Genomic DNA, 21,970 nt, shown 5'->3' with positions numbered 1-21,970 from the left:
CTCTCTGCCAGAGGAATTTTCTCTCCAGATCTTAGCACTATGTTCCCACCACTCTCATTCTAGCGCTTATCTCTCTTATCTTAGTGCTGTGCTGTGGTGCTTAGTGCTAAGATCAGAGATAACATTATTACTTTGCCAGCTCTTTAAGGGCTTGTTTTCAATCTAATGATTAAAACATGGTAGATGCACCAAATGATCCATTAGTCATGGCAAGATGACTAATGGTAAAAGCCATAAAACGAACCCCCCCCCCAAAAGCCATAAAATCACATGGGGTGATTAATAGGTGGGTGAGGCTCTGGGACAGGCCTGGCAGAGCAGCTTGAAGGATGTGGCTGGCTGGATTAGGCCTGCAGGCCAGAAGTTCCCCACTGCTGCTCTGAATTTAATTATATAACTTTTAAAACCTAATACATTACTATCCATCTTAAGCCCATATGATAAGAGGGCTATATATCTGAACATACAAACAAGCAAACAAGTTGTAACTCTTTACTTCCTTTCCAAGAAAATGACAAAGTGTTATATTACTACATTATGTTACTATTTTAGTTAATGACCGCTCCCCGCATAAAACGGGGGGTGACCTTTGCGTGGACACGCGCAGCCCCTGGATCTGGAGCGGCTCCATTCAGCATAGGCTTGGCTTTGCCTTCCCTCAGGTGGGATACCTGGAGGTCTCCGCCTACCCCAGTCAGTTGTCCAATCCCACCTGGGGGAAGCGTTGCCAAGGAGACCAGGCCAGGTAGGGGAGGGATTACCTGCCCACACAATAGAGGGAGGATCTTTCCTGGGAATCCTCACTTGGCTCCAGAGCTTCTCCCACCCTACCCACCCTCAGTTAATGCCTTATTTTGCAGGTTAACTTTTCTTCACAGGTTTTGCAGGTTAACTTTTCTTACAGGTATGCGGGCGCTGCTACGTTAAGGTCGCTGTCAAAGGGCCGGAAAGGAATTTCCCTGCATTGGCAGGTTTCGCCTTTCCTGTAGCAAAACGTCACAACTTTGGCAGTATCAGGCCTTGGGCGGAATCCTTTTGTCCATCTTCCTCTTTGCGGCGGCGATACCAGGGTTCCCCGTTAAAGGGGTTTCTGAAGGGAGGCTTTGACCGTACGCCGAAAGGTCGTCATTGCTCTCCCCTGCGGCGGCGGCGTAACGGGGGTGGCTATCTCTGCTTGAACATATGTTCTCCAGAGCCGGCCCATCCCCCCACACACACTGGATAACCCTGATGCTCCCTAGGTCCCCGGCTGGGGACTGGGGAGAGAGAACGCCCAATGCCTGAGCCAAGGTCTACCCACATTTGAAATTTAATAAAGTTGTGGCCAATTTAATTCCATAGCACGTTGTCTTGAGTCATTATTCCACATGGGGGGGGGCGCTCGGGATCTGGGGACTCCGCCTGTCCACGCAAATGTTGCTTTTTGGTGAAAAGCAGTATACAAAGGTTAAAACAAAATGTGAAAACAAGCAAATATTGGGTGAGAAGACCTACAACTAGCCTTCCTTTCAGTCAATAAAAAGCAATATTGATAAGGATGTCTTTTATAGGACAAATAAGGTTTCACATGCAAGTCTGACCCAACAAAGCAAGCAAACCTATATATCAAGTCAAAAATAAGCCCCACTGAGTTTAGCAGGGCTTGCTCCAAGGTATGTGGATACAGGATTGCAACTACCGACTGTTTAGTCATAGCATTTTCAGAATGAGGTGGGTGTTTTTGCTTTGGTGGCTGTGAAAACATATCCCAAATGGAAGACTACAGGTGTATGATTGACTGCTAAGGGCTGACTGCTGGCTAGTGCCTTTATGACATCACTAGAACCAAATACCCTCATCACTCTGAAGGCACTTTAAAAGTGAGGCTTTTGAACGCCAGGCAATACGAATCTCCACAAAAGGCAAATGTGATTCACTTTGCAGAGAGCTTTAGGCAGCTAAAGACCAAGCACTCATTAAGTATTCACTGTACAGTTAAGTTACAGTCCAGTGGTATCCAGGTCTACTCAGAAGTAAGTTCACGTTTTACGGGGATTCCTCCCATTTAAGTGGCAGTCTGGACTTTGGTTCAGAGTTGGCATTGGAGAAAAGCGGATTTGCCTTTAACAGTTGTACAGGCAGGCAGAAATTCAACAGGTTAAGCCTCTTCTGGTATAGAAATGCAATTAGGGGAAAGCTTTTTTTTATATAATGATATTTATTAAAATTTCAGAAAAGAGTTACATAAAAACAAGAAAAGCAAAAACAAAAGACAGAAATAAAAATACAAGAAAAATACAAAATACAGAATAAAAGAATAAAAAACACTTTAAAAAAAATAGATCAATCTTTCCATGCCTTACATTCATATCCTTGTTTCCCTGACCTCCTCATACCTCCCTTTTTTGTATTCCAATTCAATTAGTTAATTCAGCAATTTCTTTCCCTCTTTATTTTCTCTTAATCCTTTAACTTAATATACTATAACTTTAAATTTTCACCTGTTATCAATCCATTTTTACATACACCTTTATAGCATTACTGCTTAAACCACCTAACTTCATTCTAACATCATTCTAACATTCATTAATTTTGCAATATTTCTGTAGATAGTCTTTAAATTTCTTCCAATCTTCTTCCACCAACTCTTCTCCCTGGTCTCGGATTCTGCCAGTCATTTCCACCAATTCCATGTAGTCCATCACCTTCATCTGCCATTCTTCCAGAGTGGGTAGTTCTTGTGTCTTCCAATACTTTGCAATAAGTATTCTTGCTGCTGTTGTGGCATACATAAAGAAAGTTCTATCCTTCTTTAACACCAATTGGCCCACTATGCCCAGGAGAAAGGCCTCTGGTTTCTTCAAGAAGGTATATTTAAATACCTTTTTCAATTCATTATAGATCATCTCCCAGAAAGCCTTAATCCTTAGGCATGTCCACCAAAGGTGAAAGAATGTACCTTCAGTTTCTTTACATTTCCAACATTTATTTTCGGGCAAATGATAGATTTTTGCAAGCTTAACTGGTGTCATGTACCACCTGTATATCATTTTCATAAAATTCTCTCTTAAGGCATTGCATGCCGTAAACTTCGTACCTGTGGTCCATAACTGTTCCCAGTCAGCCATCATTATGTTATGTCCAACATCTTGAGCCCATTTAATCATAGCAGATTTCACCGTTTCATCCTGAGTATTCCATTTCAACAGCAAGTTATACATCTTTGACAAAATCTTAGTTTTGGGTTCTAACAGTTCTGTTTCTAATTTTGATTTTTCCACCTGGAAGCCAATTTTCTTATCCAAATTATATGCCTCCATTATCTGATAATAATGAAGCCAGTCTCGCACTTTGTTTTTTAATTTCTCAAAACTCTGCAGTTTCAATCTATCTCCATCTTGTTCCAAAATTTCCCAATATTTCGGCCATTTGGCCTCCATATTGAGCTTTTTCAGAGCCTTCGTGACAGCCATCTTGGAGTTTTATTTTCAAGTAGATCCTTATATCTTATCCAAACATTAAATAATGCTTTCCTGACAATATGGTTTTTAAATGCTTTATGTGCTTTGACCTTATCATACCACAAGTATGCATGCCACCCAAATACATTGTTAAAACCTTCTAAGTCCAAAATGTCTGCGTTTTCCAGAAACAGCCATTCTTTCAACCAGCAAAAAGCTGCTGATTCATAATAAAGTTTAAGGTCTGGCAGGGCAAATCCACCTCTTTCCTTTGCATCTGTTAGTATTTTAAATTTTATTCTAGGCTTCTTGCCCTGCCAGACAAATCTAGAAATATCTCTCTGCCACTTCTTGAAACAGTCCATTTTGTCCAAAATTTGCAATGTTTGAAACAAAAACAACATTCTAGGCAATACATTCATTTTTATCGCAGCAATACGACCCAGCAGTGAAAGCTTCAAATTTGACCAAATTTCTAAATCTTTTTTCACTTCGGCCCAGCATTTTTCATAGTTGTCTTTAAATAAATTCCCATTTTTTGCTGTCATGTTAATCCCCAGGTATTTCACTTTCTTAACCACTGTTAAGCCTGTCTCATTCTGAAACCTCTCTCTCTCAATCGGTGTTAAATTTTTCTCTAAAACCTTGGTTTTTAACTTATTCAGTTTGAATCCTGCAACCTGACCAAATTCTTGAATCAGTTCTAAAACCCTTTTGGTATTAGATTCTGGCTCCTGTAACGTCAATACTAAGTCATCTGCAAATGCTCTCAACTTGTACTGTTTGGCTCCGACTTGTATACCTTTAACCAACTGGTCCCTTCTAATCATATTCAGCAAAACCTCCAGGACCGATATAAAAAGCAATGGGGAGATTGGGCAACTTTGTCATGTCCCTTTTTCTATCTTCCGTCACCACATTATTTACAATTAGTTTAGCCTTTTGTTCTGAATAAATTGCACTTATACCGTTTTCAAAGCCTTGGCCTACCCCCGTCCCCTGTAGGTTCTTCTTCATAAAGCTCCAGGAAATATTGTCAAAAGCTTTCTCCGCGTCCACAAACATCAAAACTGCTTTAGTATTTATGTTCACTTGTAATTTTTCTAAGATGTTAATTATGTTTCTCACATTATCCGATAAGTGTCTACCCGGGAGAAAGCCTGCTTGGTCTTTATGAATCTCTTCCACTAACACTTTTTTTTAGTCTTTTAGCCAGAATGTCTGCAAAAATTTTATAATCCACATTAAGCAATGAGATGGGACGGTAGTTCTTAAGTTGTGTCTTTTCAGTCTCTGTTTTCGGTACAAGTGTAATATACGCTTCTTTCCACGACTCTGGTGCCCTTTTCCCATCCATTATTTCGTTACAGACTTCCTTCAAAGGTTGTACCAACCATTCTTTTAAGGATCTGTAATATTTAGAGGTCAGTCCATCCGGTCCCGGAGATTTAACTAGTTGCATATTCTGAATGGCACCTTCTATCTCCTGTTCAGTTATTTTATAGATCAACATTGATTTACTTTCCTGAGAGATTTTTTGTAATCCATTTGTTTTCAAAAATTGATCTAGATCAATTTCTTTCTGTGGTCCTTGTGTATATAGTTGTTTGAAGTACCTCTGGAAACAATTTCTATCTCGGCTGGGTTCTGTATATTCCTTCCTTCCACTTCTAAATTTGTAACTGTATTTAATTTTTGTCTTTTTTTCATTTGCCAAGTCAACAATTTCCAACACTTATTAGCCGACTCAAATGTTTTTTGTCTCATTTGTTTAATTTTCCATTCTATCTCCTGATTGATCATTTTCATATATTGTACTTGATATAATTATATTTCTCTCAAAATCTCTTGCGACTTCGGTTTTGCTCTCAATTTCTTTTCACCTTCTTTTATTTTCTCCAAAATTTTATCCTTCTTCTCATTTTGAATTCTCTTCTTTAATGTGTTCTGTTGTATCAAGAACCCTCTCATAACAGCTTTGCTAGAGTCCCAGATTACTCTTTTTTCCACATTGGTGTTCATATTTATCTCAAAATAGTCTCTCAAGGTTTTTTGGGCCTTTTTATACACTTCTTCATCTCTAAATAAGGTGTCATTCATCCTCCATCTGAAGAAACCAGTTGGTGTTAGCTTCATCTCCATCTTTACAGCATTATGGTCGGAGCAGGTTTTTGGGCAGATTTCCACTTTTCTTATCTTTGGTGCCATTCCTCTAGTTACCCATATTTGGTCAATTCTTGTCCATGTCAGTTTGGCTTCAGAGAAGAAGGTTCCCTCTCTGGTCAAGGGATTCTTTGTTCTCCAAATATCAACTAAGTCCAAGTTGTCTGTCATCTCAAAAAAAGTTTTCGGTAATCTGCCATCCTTAGTGACTACCTGTCTTTGTGCCTTATCCATATGTGTAGATACCACTCCATTCATGTCTCCCATCAAAATCACATTATAGTCCAAATAGTCCATCAAGGTCTCATGCAACTTTTAAAAAAATTCAGATTTCCCCTCATTTGGTGCATAAACTCCTACTATCAAAAATTTCTCTCCTTGTGTTTGAATTTCAATTGCCACGAATCTTCCTTGGTCATCTTTAAAGATAAATTTCGGTAATAGTCTCTCCTTTGCATAAATCACTACCCCTCTTTTTTGAACCTTGTCCGAAGAAATAAACTCCTGACCCAATCTTTTATTAATCAGTACTTTCCTGTGTAGCCTTGTTACATGTGTTTCCCGTAAACAAATCAAGTCCAATTGTTCCTTTTTTAATAAATGAAACACAGATTTCCTTTTCTGAGGGGAGTTCAAACCATTACAATTCCAGCTTAATAGTTGCAGAGCCATGATGTAGTTACTTTGCTTCTCCTCCAACTGCACCCAGTGCCTGTTCCTGATCTGTCGGTGGTATCACCTTCTCCAGGCGGTCTTTTAGTTCAGGAGGTAATCTTGGTATGTCTAAAGTTTCACTTACTAGTGCTCTTAACTCTTCTGCAGCTTCCTTCTGCAAGTCTTCTCCGTGGTCTCTCCAAAATCTATCTTTGTCGTCCCCTGATCTTATTTTTATCTTCTTCCCTTTATAACTAAAGGATAGGCCTTGGGGGAATTCCCACCTAAAAATGATTCCGTTGCTTCTCAACAGGGTGAACAAATCTCTATAGTTGGACCTAAGGTCCAAAAGATATTTCGGAATGTCCTTAAATATCTCTACTTTTGACTGATGAATTTCCAAAGTCTTCTGGAAATGCAGACTCAAGATTTTGTCTCTCTCCTCTTTTGTTTGGAGGGTGATCAAACAGTCTCTCACCCTGTTCTTCTTCCCTCCTCTTCCAAGCCTAAAAGCACTCACTATCTTGAAGTTGTCCTTCTCCAAATCTGGGTTCCAAAAGTCTGCAAATTCCTGCGTAAGAAAATCAATCAAGTTGTCTTTCTCAAGTTCAGGTACAGCCCTGATTCTTAAATTGGTTTGCTTCTCCTTCAACTCAATCATAGACAATATTGACCTGTGATCTTCAAGTTGTTTGTGTATCGGTGGTATCTTCTCTTCTACAGCAGTTGCTATATCCTTTGCCTCTTCAGCTGTCTTTTGTGTCGAGGTAGATTCCTGTAGTAATTTCTGAATAGTTTCTGTGTTGGTATTTACCTTCTGTCCCAAATTATTAATACTTGTGGTATTTTGGTCAATTTTGCCCGATGCTTCGGCTACTTGTTTACTTATTTTTTCCAAAGATTCGTTAATTTTACCAAGTGCCTGAGCCAAAGCATCTTCAGCTGCCATTCCTTTGGGTTTAGGTTGTGCCAATGAGGCTCCTGTTGGTAATCCAGAAGGGCCAGATGTCGATGCTCTTCGCTGCAGCCCACCGTCTGTACGAAATAGTCTGCCAGACCTCATTGCTTTTTCCTGTAGCAAATCTATTTTCTCCTTTCCATCTGCCATAACACTCTAGATAAGGTCCAAGGTCAGTCTCACGATCAGAATTTGTTTTGAAGTGGAAAATTCCCCTGGCCCAGCTGCTATTGTAACAATTTCAAACTTCCTCTAGGGGGACACAGTAACAGTCAAAAATGTCTTAAAGTAATTAACTTTTTTTCCTTTAGCCCCCCAATTCACAGAAAGGACGACAGTTTCAATCTCAATTGTTTTCTGTTACTTTAAAACCAGGAGAAGCCAGTCAGAAATACTGTATCTTACTTGTATCTCAGATGCAGAGTTAACTGTCAAAGAGTACTTTCAGCAGCAGCGCATTTCACAATACGGCATTCTTACTGTTCACTGGCAACCCGTTCCCAGGTTTTTGAGCGGTGGATTTTAGCTTCTTTTTCTCTCTTTTTGCGGGGAAATACAGTTCAGACCTTTCCCCCCTCCTCCCCTGCAATCAAGGGGGGAAAGTCGCTTATTTGATGTTCGAATTATAATCCTTTTCCAACGTGTTTCAAGGTATCCGCTTACAGGTTCATTGCTTTACTCCATTTACAAAGAACGGAAGGCAGACTTCCTGTTTATGCCTCTCCGCTTCGGTGCCAAATTATTTCTTAGTTCCTTTGTTTCCGAAATTAGCCTACTCACGGATCATTGTTTTGCAGCCAAATTGTCCCAGGAAAAAGGCAGCGCTCTCCGGTAACGGCTGTGCGGCTTCGCTCCACGGAAGAAGCAGTTGACTCACAGCACCGCGCCACTTCCCCGCTCCGCTCCGGAACCCGTAATCGGGCTCCTTTGCGAGTTGGGGGGGCGCAAAAGGTGCCCGCCGAGTCCCACGGTCACAGGCTTCACCCGCCTGTGATTTCTGAAGGGTCCCCGCTTCGCCGTAGCGGTGCAGACCCGATTTCCGCAGAGCCGGTACCCTCCGAGTCAGAGGGAATCCGCCATTACCGATGGCGCCACCCCGGAAGTCCTCCATAGATCATTAGGGGAAAGCTTTACCATGACCGTCCCCTCTCTAATTTTGTGTGAGACACCTCCCAACAGCAGCCATATTGAATTATTCCCCCCCCCCGCCGCCATTTTGTGACTGGAGCCCACAGCAGTCTCTCAAAACTCAGAATGTGCTCACTGGTTCAAAAAGTTGGTGACCCCCTAGTATAGCGGCTGGGCATGATTAGGACTGAGAAAAAATACCTCACGCAAACTCAGTTCAACCCAAAACTTGGTGGCTTTAGGCAACTCACATTCTTTAATAAAAGTTGCTTCTTTTTACTGTTTCCCATCTCACATTAAAAACATTTCTTCTTCATGTTTTACTTCTTCTTATTACAGATAATTCCAAACTCAGGTAGTTCTGATAAATATAAGATTCACCCACATGAAAAAAAAATGGCCCAAAGCCTATAATAATATAAAGAACAAGACTACAGCGTTCGAACACAATTGAAGGTATTTTAAAGAGATTTTTTCCTTCTTATTTGCGCATTTGCTATTAAAAGGAGACAATTTTGAAATAAAGTATTATTGTAGCGCAAAGAAATTTTGCAGGGAAACAGACTGTGATAAATGTACTGCAAATCACACAATACAAGGAAAATGAAACAACAAGGTGGGGGGACAGACACCCCCCCACACACACACACACACCAGTGGAGTATGCATAAGCCTGCTCTGCCCCTGTCCCACCCCCTTTTCTGGCCACTTCCAGGTTGCGGTGATGCGCACTTGAACGGTTGCGCACATATTGGAGAAGCATGAATGGTCATTGCCTTTCTTGCTAATGACAATGGATAGGATTCAAAGAGCTACCATATTTTTCTGTCTGTAAGACGCCCCCATGTATAAGACGTCCCCTATTTTGGGGGACTCTGATTTAAGAAAATGCTATCCATGTATAAGATGAGCCCAGATTTTGAACATTATTTTAGAGTAAAAAAGCATCGTCTTATACACGGAAAAGTATGGTACTTTAACCACACTTAACAGTTTAAGCATGCCCTAGGATTTTTGATTCCACGTACACACACACGCCCCTTTGAAGATGAGATCTCTGGCATATCACAATCTGCTGTTCAAAGCTACCTGAGTAATGAACGCAGCTGGCACTGTGGCAAGGGAGGAAATATCTCCTTCACAGCACAGACTGAGCCGTGCAGTTCATTGGATCCCAACTACAGTGGTACCTCGGGTTACAAACACCTCGGGTTACAAACACTTTGGGTTACAGACTCCGCTAATCCTGAAGTAGTACCTCGGGTCAAGAACTTTACCTCAGGATGAGAACAGAAATCACACACCGGCGGCGTGGCGGCAGCGGAAGGCCCCATTAGCTAAAATGGTACCACAGGTTAAGAACAGTTTCAGGTTAAGAACGGACCTCCGGAATGAATTAAGTTCGTAACCAGAGGTACCACTGTATAGTAATTCACACACATTGTCCATGCAGAGCTCCATGTAGACTGCAGAGCCTTGCAAATCCTTGAAGTTGGGCCAGAGATTGAAATCCATTTGGATGTGCCCAACTTGAATTCATCCGAAACTTGTTTGTTCGACAGTGAGCAGCTTTTGATGCCGCGTTTTTAAATGGGAGGAGAGGAGAGCATATAAGAATGTTTAAAAGCCATTATAAATAATCTTACCTTTTTTGGAGGGGGCCTTTCTAGAGGTCCAGGTGTGTTAGAATAATACCTAAAAGTATAAAGTGTAATTTACTTAATGTGAATATTTATAAGTGTAAAGCTCAATATTGTTAGGACAACCATCTTGTTTTAAAATGCCATTATCTTTAAAGGTAGTACAAACTTAAGTATTGCCTATATGGATTCTGACTCACATCAGCCCTGGCCAGAATGACCAATGGTCAGGGATGATGGGAGCTGTAGATCAACAGCATCCGAAGAATCACAGGTTAGCCAACCCTCGTCTACATGATAACTGCAGGTCTATCTCAGGCAATAACCAATTGCCCACAGACAAGCCAGGACGTATTGCTTGGTTTGATGTTTTGCACTGGTCTGAAAACAGCCAGGATGGTGGACCAATAAGATGGGCTGCCCCTAAAGACTCGGAAATCAAGCGAATTCAAAACTCTGCAGGCTGTAAGCACCTGCAGCTCACGCACTCCTGGTGATAACAACTAAGGAACTATTGCCTGGTCTCTAACACTCCTGGTTCAAATCCTTTGGTGCTTGGTGCTTAACTTCCATAGTCCACAAACAATGTGATGAGTAGTTATGGGTAGAAGCTTCCTTCCTACAACTTCCCCTAGGCATGTTCTTTCTGCTTAGAAAACTGTTTATCGATATCTGGAGGCATGTAAATGCTTCCACCATCATTTATTCCTCTAAGAGGCACCAACATCCAGTTGGCTTCTGGAAGTTACAAATGTCACTGAATTCTCAATGGGTGTTTGATATACTACTTTTTTAAGGGTGCAAACATTTTGCTTCTGAAGGGAGTGATTACTAGAGACCATGCCAGGTAATGTTTAGACACTTGTTAGGCAGCAGCAATTAAAAGAACAAAAAAAACAAACCATCTTCTAACATTTTCTTTATTCCTGAAACTGAACACAAAAGTAGGGCTGCAATAATTTAGGGCAGGCAACCATGGTTTCTGGCTTCAAACTGATAGACCAGTGAGACAAATGTCTGCGCAGATAGGTACAGCATTACAATTTATTTATCATATGCAGTGCCAAAAGCAGGGAGTGACTACACACAGTCAGCCTATGTATTCTGTGCCTCAAATTTTGTAAATTCTGCAAGAAAGGACCCCAAATTCTGCAGTTGGAATAAACTGTGCAAATTAAGAATATTTCATACCATCTATTGATCAGGCATAATTGATTTTATATCCATGATTCATTTTTTTTAATAAAAAAAAATGGGGCAGGGAAGTTGGAGAAACAGGAAAAAGGAAGGTTGAAGGAAGATATATTCAAAAGCTTCTCTATAAAGTATGTATGCTATATATTTTTAAACATGAAAACAAATTTACTCAGGATATTGGAATAGATAACAGACCAAACTTTCTGTCTAATGCAGCAAACCTGTGGTTGTAAAGAAGGAATACTGCTCTATTTTATAATAGAAAGAGAAAGCTGTTGACCTCTATGTCAGAAGCATTTGCTAAGTGAAGCAGATCTGCTGTCAATAATTCTGCCATAAGTTTTAAACAAAATAAAAATAAAAATGCAGCTCTTATTATATTTACAGAAACAAGGCTACTGCCTGCCTGGATCCTGTACTGTCGCTCACTACTGCAGTTTCTAGGAAGAGTTTACACTCAGCTGAAGCAATAAGCTTAATTGGTGGGACAGACTGCCTTTCTATTTATAACCATGGCTGAAAATAGTAAGGCTGTAATCTGCATAACTGTGCAACTCGGCCCCTTTGTAGCTTTCTACAAAGTCCAGAGCTTATGCACAAAAGTTGCGCCCACAAAAAAAAACAAGAAACAAAACAAAAACAAAAACACACTGGGCATAACCCTGAGTACAAAACGAATGAATAACCATTACAGTGGACGCTCGGGTTGCGAACGTGATCCGTGCGGGATGTATGTTCACAACCCGCAGCATTCGCAACCCGCAGCGGTGCATCTGTGCACGCACGGGTTGCGATTTGGCGCTCATGCGCAAAGCACGATTTAGCGCTTCTGTGCATGCGCAACCGCCAAAACCTGGAAGTAACCCATTCCAGTACTACGGGTTTTGGCGCATCCGTAACCCGAAAAAATGCAACCTGAAGCGTCTGTAACCTGAGGTATGACTGTATTTAAGTAGAGAGCGAGAGAATGTGAATAACTTTTACAAAGAAGGATCTAAGTCAAGGCCTATATCAAGATAAGGAGGCTTAATGAAAGTGTGGGCAGAGCTCCAAGAAGTCAGTCACCTGATGTCTCTCAGCTAAAGGAATCTGATAGAGAGTGACTGGGGCAAAAAAAAAAAAAAGCATTCTAACAAGATGGTCTGACTGACCTTCAGGAATGGACCTTCAGGATTTAGCTCTTGAGCTAAATCAGAGCAAATGGAAATACATTAAAGAATGCTCTATGACAAGTGTTTCCTGAAAACGAGCTGCCCTCAACCATAACCTCATAAGCAAAGAGATGAAGGCATTTAGGTTGGGGAACAAACACTAAGAATATCTGTTTTATTTTACACAAGCCTAATTGGATCAGTATGAAAGCTGGGGGGAAAACCTGAACCACAGACCAAGAAAACTCTCCCAACATTGTGGGAGAGTTATTGACATATGATGCAAGGATGCCTAATCGCTTCAAAACCAGCTTCAGACACAGAAAGTAAACTGTGGTGAGATAACAAACATTACTGTGGGATGGAATAAAAACAATGGGAAAATACTTGGCCATCTGAACTACGGTAATTGAAGTCAACATGGCTAGATAACAGTTGCTCAGGGGCAAAAGAGCAAAGAAGAGCTCCCACCAGGTGCCATCTACATGTGCTGAACCAAAGGTGGACTGTTCCAGGTGCTCTGCTTACGCCATGTTGGTACTCAAGATGACCCCATCCTTAATTGGTAGTAAGCTGTAGCATGGAGCTCATACACAGCTTGCTTTGATCTCCACTAATTGGCCTGCTTGGATGGTACCCTTATCTGTGGGCCTGGGAGGTTGGGCACAGAGAGGAGAAACATTGGCAATGTTTGGGCATTTGCCACCTGTTTTCCCGTGTGACAAATGCTATTCCATTGTATAATGAATGTATGCATCTTAGCTTGGGTGCGGACAGTCCATCTCTAGACTAAGCCATCTCTTGCTGTGGAGTCCGTCCCACAGGTGGTCTTCAATAAAAGCACCAGAAGTGGTCACTCTGGCGTTTTAGACTTTTTCCTTGGTTCTTCTACGAAATCAAACTCCTGTGAGCCCTCTGGCTCTGCAGGGCGCAACACTATAGACACTATGGCATAGAGGCTTCTAGAACATGCCTTCAGTGTGCCTGCAAAGGATGCTGGCCAGGTTGAAAGAAGCCTACAAATCTCTTGCACATTTCTGTTGACTTAGGTCAGGCATCCCCACACTCGGCCCTCCAGCTTTTTTGGGACTACAACTCCCACCATCCCTAGCTAACAGGACCAGTGGTGGAACTGGAATTGTAGTCCCAAAACATCTAGAGGGCCAAGTTTGGGGATGCCTGACTTAGGTGGTACTTTCATAAGCAGAGGCTGAATGGTCATCTGTTATGGATGCTTTAGTTGAGATTACTGCACTGCAGCGAGTTGGACTCAACAACCCTTGGGATCCCCTTTCCAACTGTTCTGTGAATCCTATGTTCCTCAAGCAAGTTCACTCAGAGAGGCGGCCAGGCCAGAGCAGTGAACACAAGAGTTGTGCTATGCTTTCAACACATCCAGCTCCCTTTCTGTGTCCTGTCAGAGCAAAAGCTCTGAAAAGGGGGGAGGAGCAGGCGCAATGGCTCAGACTCACTGCTTGATTCTTCCACAAAGGGGAAAAAAGGAGGGTAGCACTGAAAAGAAAACAGAGAAGAAGAGATCCTAACAGCTGCTGGCTAGTAGACAAATCCACTGAAATGAATCCAACGTTCTCCAATTCTTTCACAAAGTAGTATCTCTTGTGCTGCGCTGTCTGCAAGATCAAGTTCCCTCTAGTTTTCTGGGTTTGTTTTGCACCCCCTACCCTGTTACTTTGATGGTAGTTAGTGGTTTCTACTAACTAGGCTCAGTTTAAAAACTTTTAACAGTTTAAAAACTTCTTCCCGCAAAAATAAAAAGGGGGAGGAATCAAACCATGATGCACTTTATTCATTGAAGATTTGCACTGAAGTAGATCTATAATTTACTCCTCATCGATTTTACTACCATGCAGGATCTATCACCTCTATGATATAAATCAGGCTTCCTCAGCCTCGGCCCTCCAGATGTTTTTGGCCTACAACTCCCATGATCCCTAGCTAGCAGGACCAGTGGTCAGGGATGATAGGAATTGTAGTCTCAAAACATCTGGAGGCCAAGGTTGAGGAAGCCTGATATAAATAGTAAAATGTAAGTTCTCTGTAAGAACAAGCCAGCTTCAGAACCACAGAGGTTAGTGGTAAACCACAGAGGTTAGTGGTAAAACCACGATCCTGGGTTTGAATGCAATGAGTAAATTTAAATGCACCCAAAGCTGCCAAAGTGCTCCTACTAGGAGTGTGTACACACTATGCCTTTAAAGCACATTCAAAGCACATTCTCTCTCAAAGAATTCTGGGCATTGTAGTTTTCTCTTCACAGTTACAATTCCCAGAAATCCTTAACAGACTACAGTGGCTGGATTTGTGTGTGTTTTTTTATGGGTGGATGCAAGGAGTGCAGGAAAGGCAGGGGTAGGGCGGAAGCCCAACCAGTGTGTGCAGTGCTAAGACATGGTTTAGCATGAAATGTAAACATATCCATAAATGGGCTAAGGATTTTGGTTATAATATTCAGTTAGAGTCATGGGGAAAGTTATGGAACAAAGGAATTCAACTTATTGCCTGTAGTGCTTTAAAAGAAAAGGTTATGATAATGATATATAGATGGTATATAACACCAACTAAACTTGCTAAAATGTATAAGACTAGAAATAAGGAAATGTAAAGAAATGGATGGAAATTTCTATCATATCTGGTGGACATGCAGTAAAGTAAAACTTACTGGGAAATGATATATAATGAGTTAAAGAAAATTTACTAAAGTACATTTGTTTAAAAAAAACAACCAGAAGCATTTTTATTGGGTATAGTAGGTAAAGAAATCCCCCAAAAAAGATCAGAAATTATTTATGTATGCAACAATGGCAACAAGGATTCTTTTAGCCCAAAAATGAAAGCAGCAGGAATTACCAACAATAGAAGAGGGGCAGATAAAGATGGTGGAATATGCAGAACTGGCAGAACTGACCGGGAAAATCCAAAACCAGCACGAACAAGCCTTCCAAAAAGATTGGAGTAAATTTGTACAATATTTGAAGGAAATTTGTAAACAATTAACAACCATTAGGGAATTAGGGAAACCATTAGACGGGAGGGAGGGAAGTCGATTAGCTCATATGAGTAAAAACATATGTGAATAACAAGGATGTATTTAAATGTTATAAAATGGAAATGGAAAATTAATAAAAATAAAATAAATAAATAAATAAATACCACTGGTGCAAAATAGAAGTGCTATGAACCAATCATTTGAGGCAATGGGATTGCTCTGGGCTCAAGCTGCTGCTTTCAATATATGTAAACCTTTCCAAACCATTTCATATTTCCTGTGCTTCTCAACTATTATGAAGTCACTTGTCCTGTAGCGTTTGCCCTTTCCCATTAAAAGAAACCCCAAAAAATGTTTAGCACTTAAATCCTAAGTGACATGAATATGAAAGTGAATCTATCGAATGCCTAAGAAAACAAGAGTTCGTCCTGTCCCTAAAAACTCCCTACAATAAAGAAAGCAACATTCTAAGATGGTTTCACAGGACTCAGGTGCTTAATGTTTACAGATTTCAATAGAATTTGGAACAATTTAGCAACAATTTAGCATCACTAACTTCTACTAAAAGGGCTGAAATGCAAATCAGCAAAATACTTATACTAAACCCAGCAAAAGGGGGGGCGGGGTTTGGGGGGTGACAGGAGGTATAATGTCAGTTTTTAACATCCCAGCAATGTAACATCAATTAAGTTAAATTATTAATATTCTGCTCACCGCCGAATATCTTCTGGAACTCTAGGATGCTGCCAGTACGGCAAAGGCTGAAATTTTTCTTTGCCACATGCAACGTAGAAATGGTTATGTTCTAGCTCATCAGACCCATGTACAGACTGGCCATTTAACGTAAACAGTCTGTAAGAAATGAATATTGAAAAAGTAAGTATATTATACCTATCAACAGAATACAGTCCCTCCAGTGTGCATAATTATCAGCTCCACTAGCAGCTTGTTTAATTATAACTTTGGAAAAACCAAGAAAATCGGTTCCATTTTTCTGAAGCAATTTTCAAAGACTACCAGGGCGTAGCCAAGGGGGAGGCAGGTAAAGGCAGCTGCTCCTCCTGAATCAATACAAATAAATAAAAATACATAACTGAGGTTCTGCCCCGTCCCAAACAAGAGTCCTGCCCTCAATAATCAGCTCCCAACTGATTAAAAACAGAATAAACATTAAAAAAAATCCCTAAACAGGGCTGCCTTCAGATGTCTTCTAAAAGTCAAGATAGTTGTTTATTTCCTTGATATCTGATGGGAGGGCATTCCACAGGACAGGCGCCACCACCGAGAAGGCCCTCTGCCTAACAAAAGGCTTGCCCCCCCCCCCAAATCTTGGCTACACCCATGAAGACTACACTGGCCCAGTGCAGACACAATGCTGGCCACCCAAATAACTATAGAAAGCCCACAAGTAGGGCATGTGGGCAATATAACTCTCTTGCTGTTGCTCCTCAGGAGTTGGCATTCAGATACTTGCTGTCTTGCTTCAATAGCCAGTAGACACTATGAATGTGACTCAGCTGCTTTTAAAGTAATCTAAGGCTGTGTATACAATCCCATCTACTCTGCATCTAGTGTACTCCCACCACTGTCTTCAGAAGTTGTGTACACATGACATTAGCCACATAAGCACTGCTTACCTGTGGATACCCCCAGAGCGAGAAGATACTTTTTCATTTATCAATCCAAGGACACCGTTCCAACTTTTCAGCGTGAACTTGGGGAGGAGAATTTTCACAGGCGATATCAACATGTCTCCGTTTGTGAAAACACTATCAAAAAGACATATGAACAAACTATTTTAAGTATGGAAACTTCTGGGGGGAAATATTGTATTTAGAAAATTACTTTGATAAGGATATGTTTCATTAGGAATCCAGCTAGTTACATTTCAGGGACAAGCTTCAAATCTCAACCTCTCTGAGAAAACATTTTAACTCATCAGATAGTATTGTATATTTTCACCCATTTCCATCTGACATGATAGGGGAAACAAAAGTGAAATACGTTCAGTTGGAGAACCCAAGGAAGATACAGCCTTTGAAAATTCAATTACTTTCTCCTATACCGACAAAAGATGTCCTCAACAATTCCCAGAGGAAATAAACCACAATCCTTTTAAAGAGATAATAGAATCAATTGATTTCTTCAGTGAAGCTCACATTAGAAAATGGCTCTTCCTCTACCTGCAAAGATCCATGGAACCACTTTGAGACTAAAGCTGTAATCTTAAGTATACTGACCTGGAAGTTAAGTATAAATGAAATCAATGGGACTTACTTCTGAGTAAATATGATTAGGAACTGGGCTGCAAAAGCTTTGAAAAGAAGCAAAAGTTTGGATAAATCACAGACAGACACTAAGCCAGTTGAAGTACCTATATATTTTTGGAGAATGGCTATTCCAAATCTCCACTTCTCTATTTTCCCCTGCTTAAAGTGTGTCTGTGTAGTGGGGCATCATTCCTCCTACAGTAATAGTGTAATCAAACGAAGAGCCAACACACACAATACAGCAACAAGATTTGCTGAAAGGATTTTTCTTAAACACTGCTGTTAACTTCCTTAAAGCATGTTACTACGAAAGGGCAACACAAAAGGGGTAGTAGTTCTACTCTCTCATATGAAAAGCTAAACAACACATCTGATATATAAGGCTGGGTTAACTATGACTACAATAATATAAGCAGTGCTAAAGATCTGTATACTTGACCCCAACCTACTTTCACATCCTGCTTTAGCATCACAGAGTGTATCAATAAAACTACATTATGGCAGTGGTTCTCAAACTTTTCCCCACAGATCACTTCAGAATTGCTGAGGGTCTTGGTGGACCACTTAATTATATGCTGTTGTAGCAAAAGTAACATGTTGTGCTAGATGCTGCCTGGTTTTTAATTGTATCTTTACAGACACAGTGTTGATCATCACCTGGATGAAGCTCCTCTTTAAGTCTGTCAAGTGCTATGGTTCATTACTTTTGGGGTGAGAGACTGACTCAGAGGTGTTCTTTCCAGTCTACAGTATTCCCATTACAGCCGACCCTGCTCCAGAAGTCTTTTATGCATAAACTGGCTTTTCTTGACAGAAACTAAGAGAGCTGCAAAGCTCAAGCTTTTAAGATTCTGCTAACCATTCAGCTGGTTAATTTGGCTTCTAATAGAGTATTTCATACTTGCTTCTAACCTGTTACCCCCTGGCCTAAAGGCTGCAGAGAGATAAGACAGAAAATGAGAAGGTTCATTCTGGGGCAGCAAAGATCACAATCTGGCTAGTTAGCAGTATATTTGAGGATTTGATATTACAGCTCTCTGCTTCATTCCAAAGAATAGCGCTGCATGATTTTCTAAGCTAATAATTTATCACAATTATATTCCACCTTTTCCTCTAAAGAAATTAAGTCAGCAGAAACGCCCCTGCCTCTCCCATTTTATCCTATTTACTAAATCCACTGAAGTTAACAGACATGATGATTTTACTCTGGTTCTTTTGTGCCACAACCACTCATTTTTGAATCCGTGTACACATAAATTTGCCCAGAATTATCCTGTAGTTTCTAGCGAAATACTGTGTATTGGTGTTCTTTCTCCCAAGCCACCTTAAAGGCAACTTGAACACATTGAAACCTGGGTCTGTACATTTGAGGTTTCCTTATGAATTTCCAGGGGTGGAAACTGTGTGGGGAAACAGTTCGGCAATTTCATAAGGTGAAGACATCACTACCCAGTTTCCACTTACTGGTGTGGGCATACAACACGTGGCTTCAATACACATCAAGCCATGCTAATTTGCACAGCAACAGGCAAACTGAACTTGAAAAACACAGAGAGAAAGCAACCTCGATGTGTTTTAAGCCACTAATGTGTGCACAGACTTAAGTTCATTAATTTCAATGAGTCTACTCTGATTAAGGTAACAACTTAGTTGAATACAGTTCCTAAACACCACAAGTAATAGGACCTCAACAGATATTTAATTCACATTACAAGAACTGTTATTGTGTGTGTGTGGTTACAAGTGCATTTTTATCTTATAAATATTCAAATATCATCCACAGCACAGCTATGTACCCAAAATTGCAAGGTACAAACCTCCATGATCTGATATACAATTCTGGTCTCGAAACAAATAGGTTTATTGTTCAAGCAAAAGGCAATGAGAGACTTGTAGCAATAGTATTAACAAAATAATACAGAACATCCATCCATAAATATGAACCACCATCTATTATGTAAGAGAGAGACGTTACCAGAGACACCAACAAACTCCAATCCAGCTTGATTTCAGATTAACTCTCAAGTCAAATATTTATATTTGGCTGCTTATATTTAAAACAAAATTCTACAAGCCACAGAGGTTGCTATCAGAGGATATTTGGGGCCATCTAGTGGAATTCTCAGGGCATAGATACAAACCATGGACCCTAAATTAAAATGAATTTTATTTACAAATATATTGGGCCAATAATAAATATGAATAGTCTAAAGAAAGTATTTGTTAGTCCTTCTGGTCGAGGATATCCCAACCCATTTTCAAGTACTTTTAAACACACCCATCCCTGCCATTTTTCTTTACATAACTCAGAAGTCTGAAAAAGTGAGAATTAGATCGTCTTTACATGATCCTCGTCAATCCAGATAAGCAATACAAATTGTTCAAATACTAGTTGCTGTGAATGCTGAAACTCTGCTTACTTTCCTTGTCCTACAAAAGAACTAAAGACAGCAGCTTGCTCTGCAAAACCTCTCTCACATGGAGACAAACTTAAGTTCTGTAATTTATTCCGTGTATTTTTATCCCACCCATTCTCCAAGGAGCCCAGGACGGTATACATGATTCTCTCCTCACAACCAGTGCTTTATTTTAAGGAGCACTCAAGAGTACGCAGTACTGGAACCTCTGATTTGCTGTTGTTAAAAAGAGTAGAACTTACTGTAACATCATGGTGAGTTAGGTTTCTAGAAAAAAAGCACTGTCCACAGCAATCCTATGCCATCCTAGGCTGAGAGGTAGCAGCCCCATCTGCATACCATGGTAAACCACAGTTAATCGTTTACCATGAATGTGCCCAATGGTTTTGCTCCTTCCCACTAGCACACAAAGGAAGCAAAGACTGTCGTGCCCATTTGAAGCCCTTGTTCTGAGGCAAGTGTGGGAAACTTCAGGCCCTCGGATGTTACTGAACTACAACTCCCGTAAGACCAGTGCACATGGTCAACAGCCAAGGATGATGCGAATTGCTCAGGGACATCTAGATGGCCCAAGATTACCTGCACCTGTTCATAGGTAACATTAAGCTGGGGGTTGTTGTTTATTTGTCCCCAGTCTTTGTGCATGGCGAGCCATGGTTTATGCCACGCAGTGGGTGTCTAAACTTTTTTCAAAGAGGGCCAGATTTGATGAAGTGAAGGGCCGTGAGGGCCAACCAAAGTTGTTGAGGATTTAAGTTGTTGAGGTTTTTTTTTTAGGATTTTACCCCAGGAAATAAACTGCCACAGGGGCCAGATTAAACTAGCCGGCTGGCTGAATTAGGCCCCCGAAGTGGACTTTGGACGTGCCTAGCGGTGATGTTTCGGACACAGGCAATGACTAGCCAAAGGTCACCTGGTTAACTTCATGCCTAACTAAGGATTTGAACACAGATCCTAGTCAAACACTCTAGCCATCTTTATAGCTATTTTTTATTTCAGAAGAACATTGATAACATCTGAGGATTTGTTAATAATATATGCACTACTTTTAAACAACAACAATAATAACCATATACTTACCTAATATTTAGTGGCTTATTATAGTTTGATTGCCATTTGGAAGGTACTTTTATATTACTGTGGACCACGGGTCGAATCTGCAAAAACAGTGAAACTCAAATTGTATGATGCAACATGTTTCTAAAATTTAATAATTAAAGCAGGCAGTATATATAAGTAAAATGATATAATTTAAGCTGCTACACTTGGTCAGAAGTTGGAGAAATCTACCAGGATCCTAAAGTCCCAATTTATATATGATTTGCACTTCATAACACACTGTGTCACAACCACTGCCTTTTCAGCAACCTTTGAAAGTTGCTGTTTGTCACAGGAGAGTCACTATCAGGCAGAATGAGGAAGTTCCTTCCCTTCAAGGCAAAACAGATGTTCCATGCATGTGAACTATCTGGATTGGGACCACAGGTATGCGGGAGGAGAGAGGTTAGCCTTTCCACCCCAATACTGTCTTCCTGATTATAATCTCCCTAAAACAGCTATCTATTTACTCCATGGCCAAACTTATAGGTCTCTCTATGGGCAAACAACAGCATCGAAAGGGAGTGGGGGTTCTTTTCTTTGCTTCCAGTTTTAAACTACCCACTGTTTGCAGTTTTGCAACTCGAACAAATCATGGTTAGTCTAAACCAGGAGTAGTCAACCTGGTCCCTAGTGCCCACTAGTGGGCGTTTCAGGATTCCAGGTGGGCGGTAGGGGGTTCTACACCACATGTTACTGCAGCACTAGTGGGCGGTAAGGAAATTTTACCATCAAGAAAAAAGCATTAGTGGGCGGTAAGTATAAAAAGGTTGACTAAAGGTAAAGGTAAAGGGACCCCTGACCATTAGGTCCAGTCGCAGACGACTCTGGGGTTGTGGCGCTCATC

General features: G+C 40.7%; 1 protein-coding gene and 1 long non-coding RNA gene across 8 annotated transcripts in view; one reads left to right on the top strand and one right to left on the bottom strand.

Moving 5' to 3' along the window:
• The window catches only part of DCDC2C (doublecortin domain containing 2C), a 60,509-nt gene that overhangs the window by 34,050 nt on the left and 4,489 nt on the right, over positions 1–21,970 (bottom strand). For all 6 annotated transcript variants that reach the window (XR_013984097.1, XR_013984098.1, XR_013984099.1 and 3 more), the window contains exons 3-6: positions 21,106–21,182; positions 16,976–17,107; positions 16,053–16,190; positions 9,990–10,038 (exon numbers count right to left, since the gene is read on the bottom strand). Coding sequence is in view for 3 of the 6 variants with exons in the window: in XM_080999171.1 (XP_080855297.1) it covers positions 9,990–10,038; positions 16,053–16,190; positions 16,976–17,107; positions 21,106–21,182 (396 nt within the window). In the remaining 3 variants the exon portion in view is untranslated. The remainder of the gene's footprint in view (positions 1–9,989; positions 10,039–16,052; positions 16,191–16,975; positions 17,108–21,105; positions 21,183–21,970) is intronic.
• Positions 1,630–11,461, top strand: LOC308473717. Of its 2 annotated transcripts, none has more exons than XR_013984238.1 (3): positions 1,630–2,012; positions 8,683–8,799; positions 11,397–11,461. It is a non-coding gene; the product is annotated as an uncharacterized lncRNA (long non-coding RNA). The 2 variants fall into 2 exon arrangements; XR_013984239.1 differs by lacking the exon at positions 11,397–11,461 and adding an exon at positions 10,379–10,512.

This window comes from Podarcis pityusensis, assembly GCF_964106645.2.
Source record: "Podarcis pityusensis genome assembly, chromosome: 3".
NCBI classification, from domain to species: domain Eukaryota; kingdom Metazoa; phylum Chordata; class Lepidosauria; order Squamata; family Lacertidae; genus Podarcis; species Podarcis pityusensis.
This window is presented reverse-complemented; position numbering and strand designations above follow the sequence as displayed.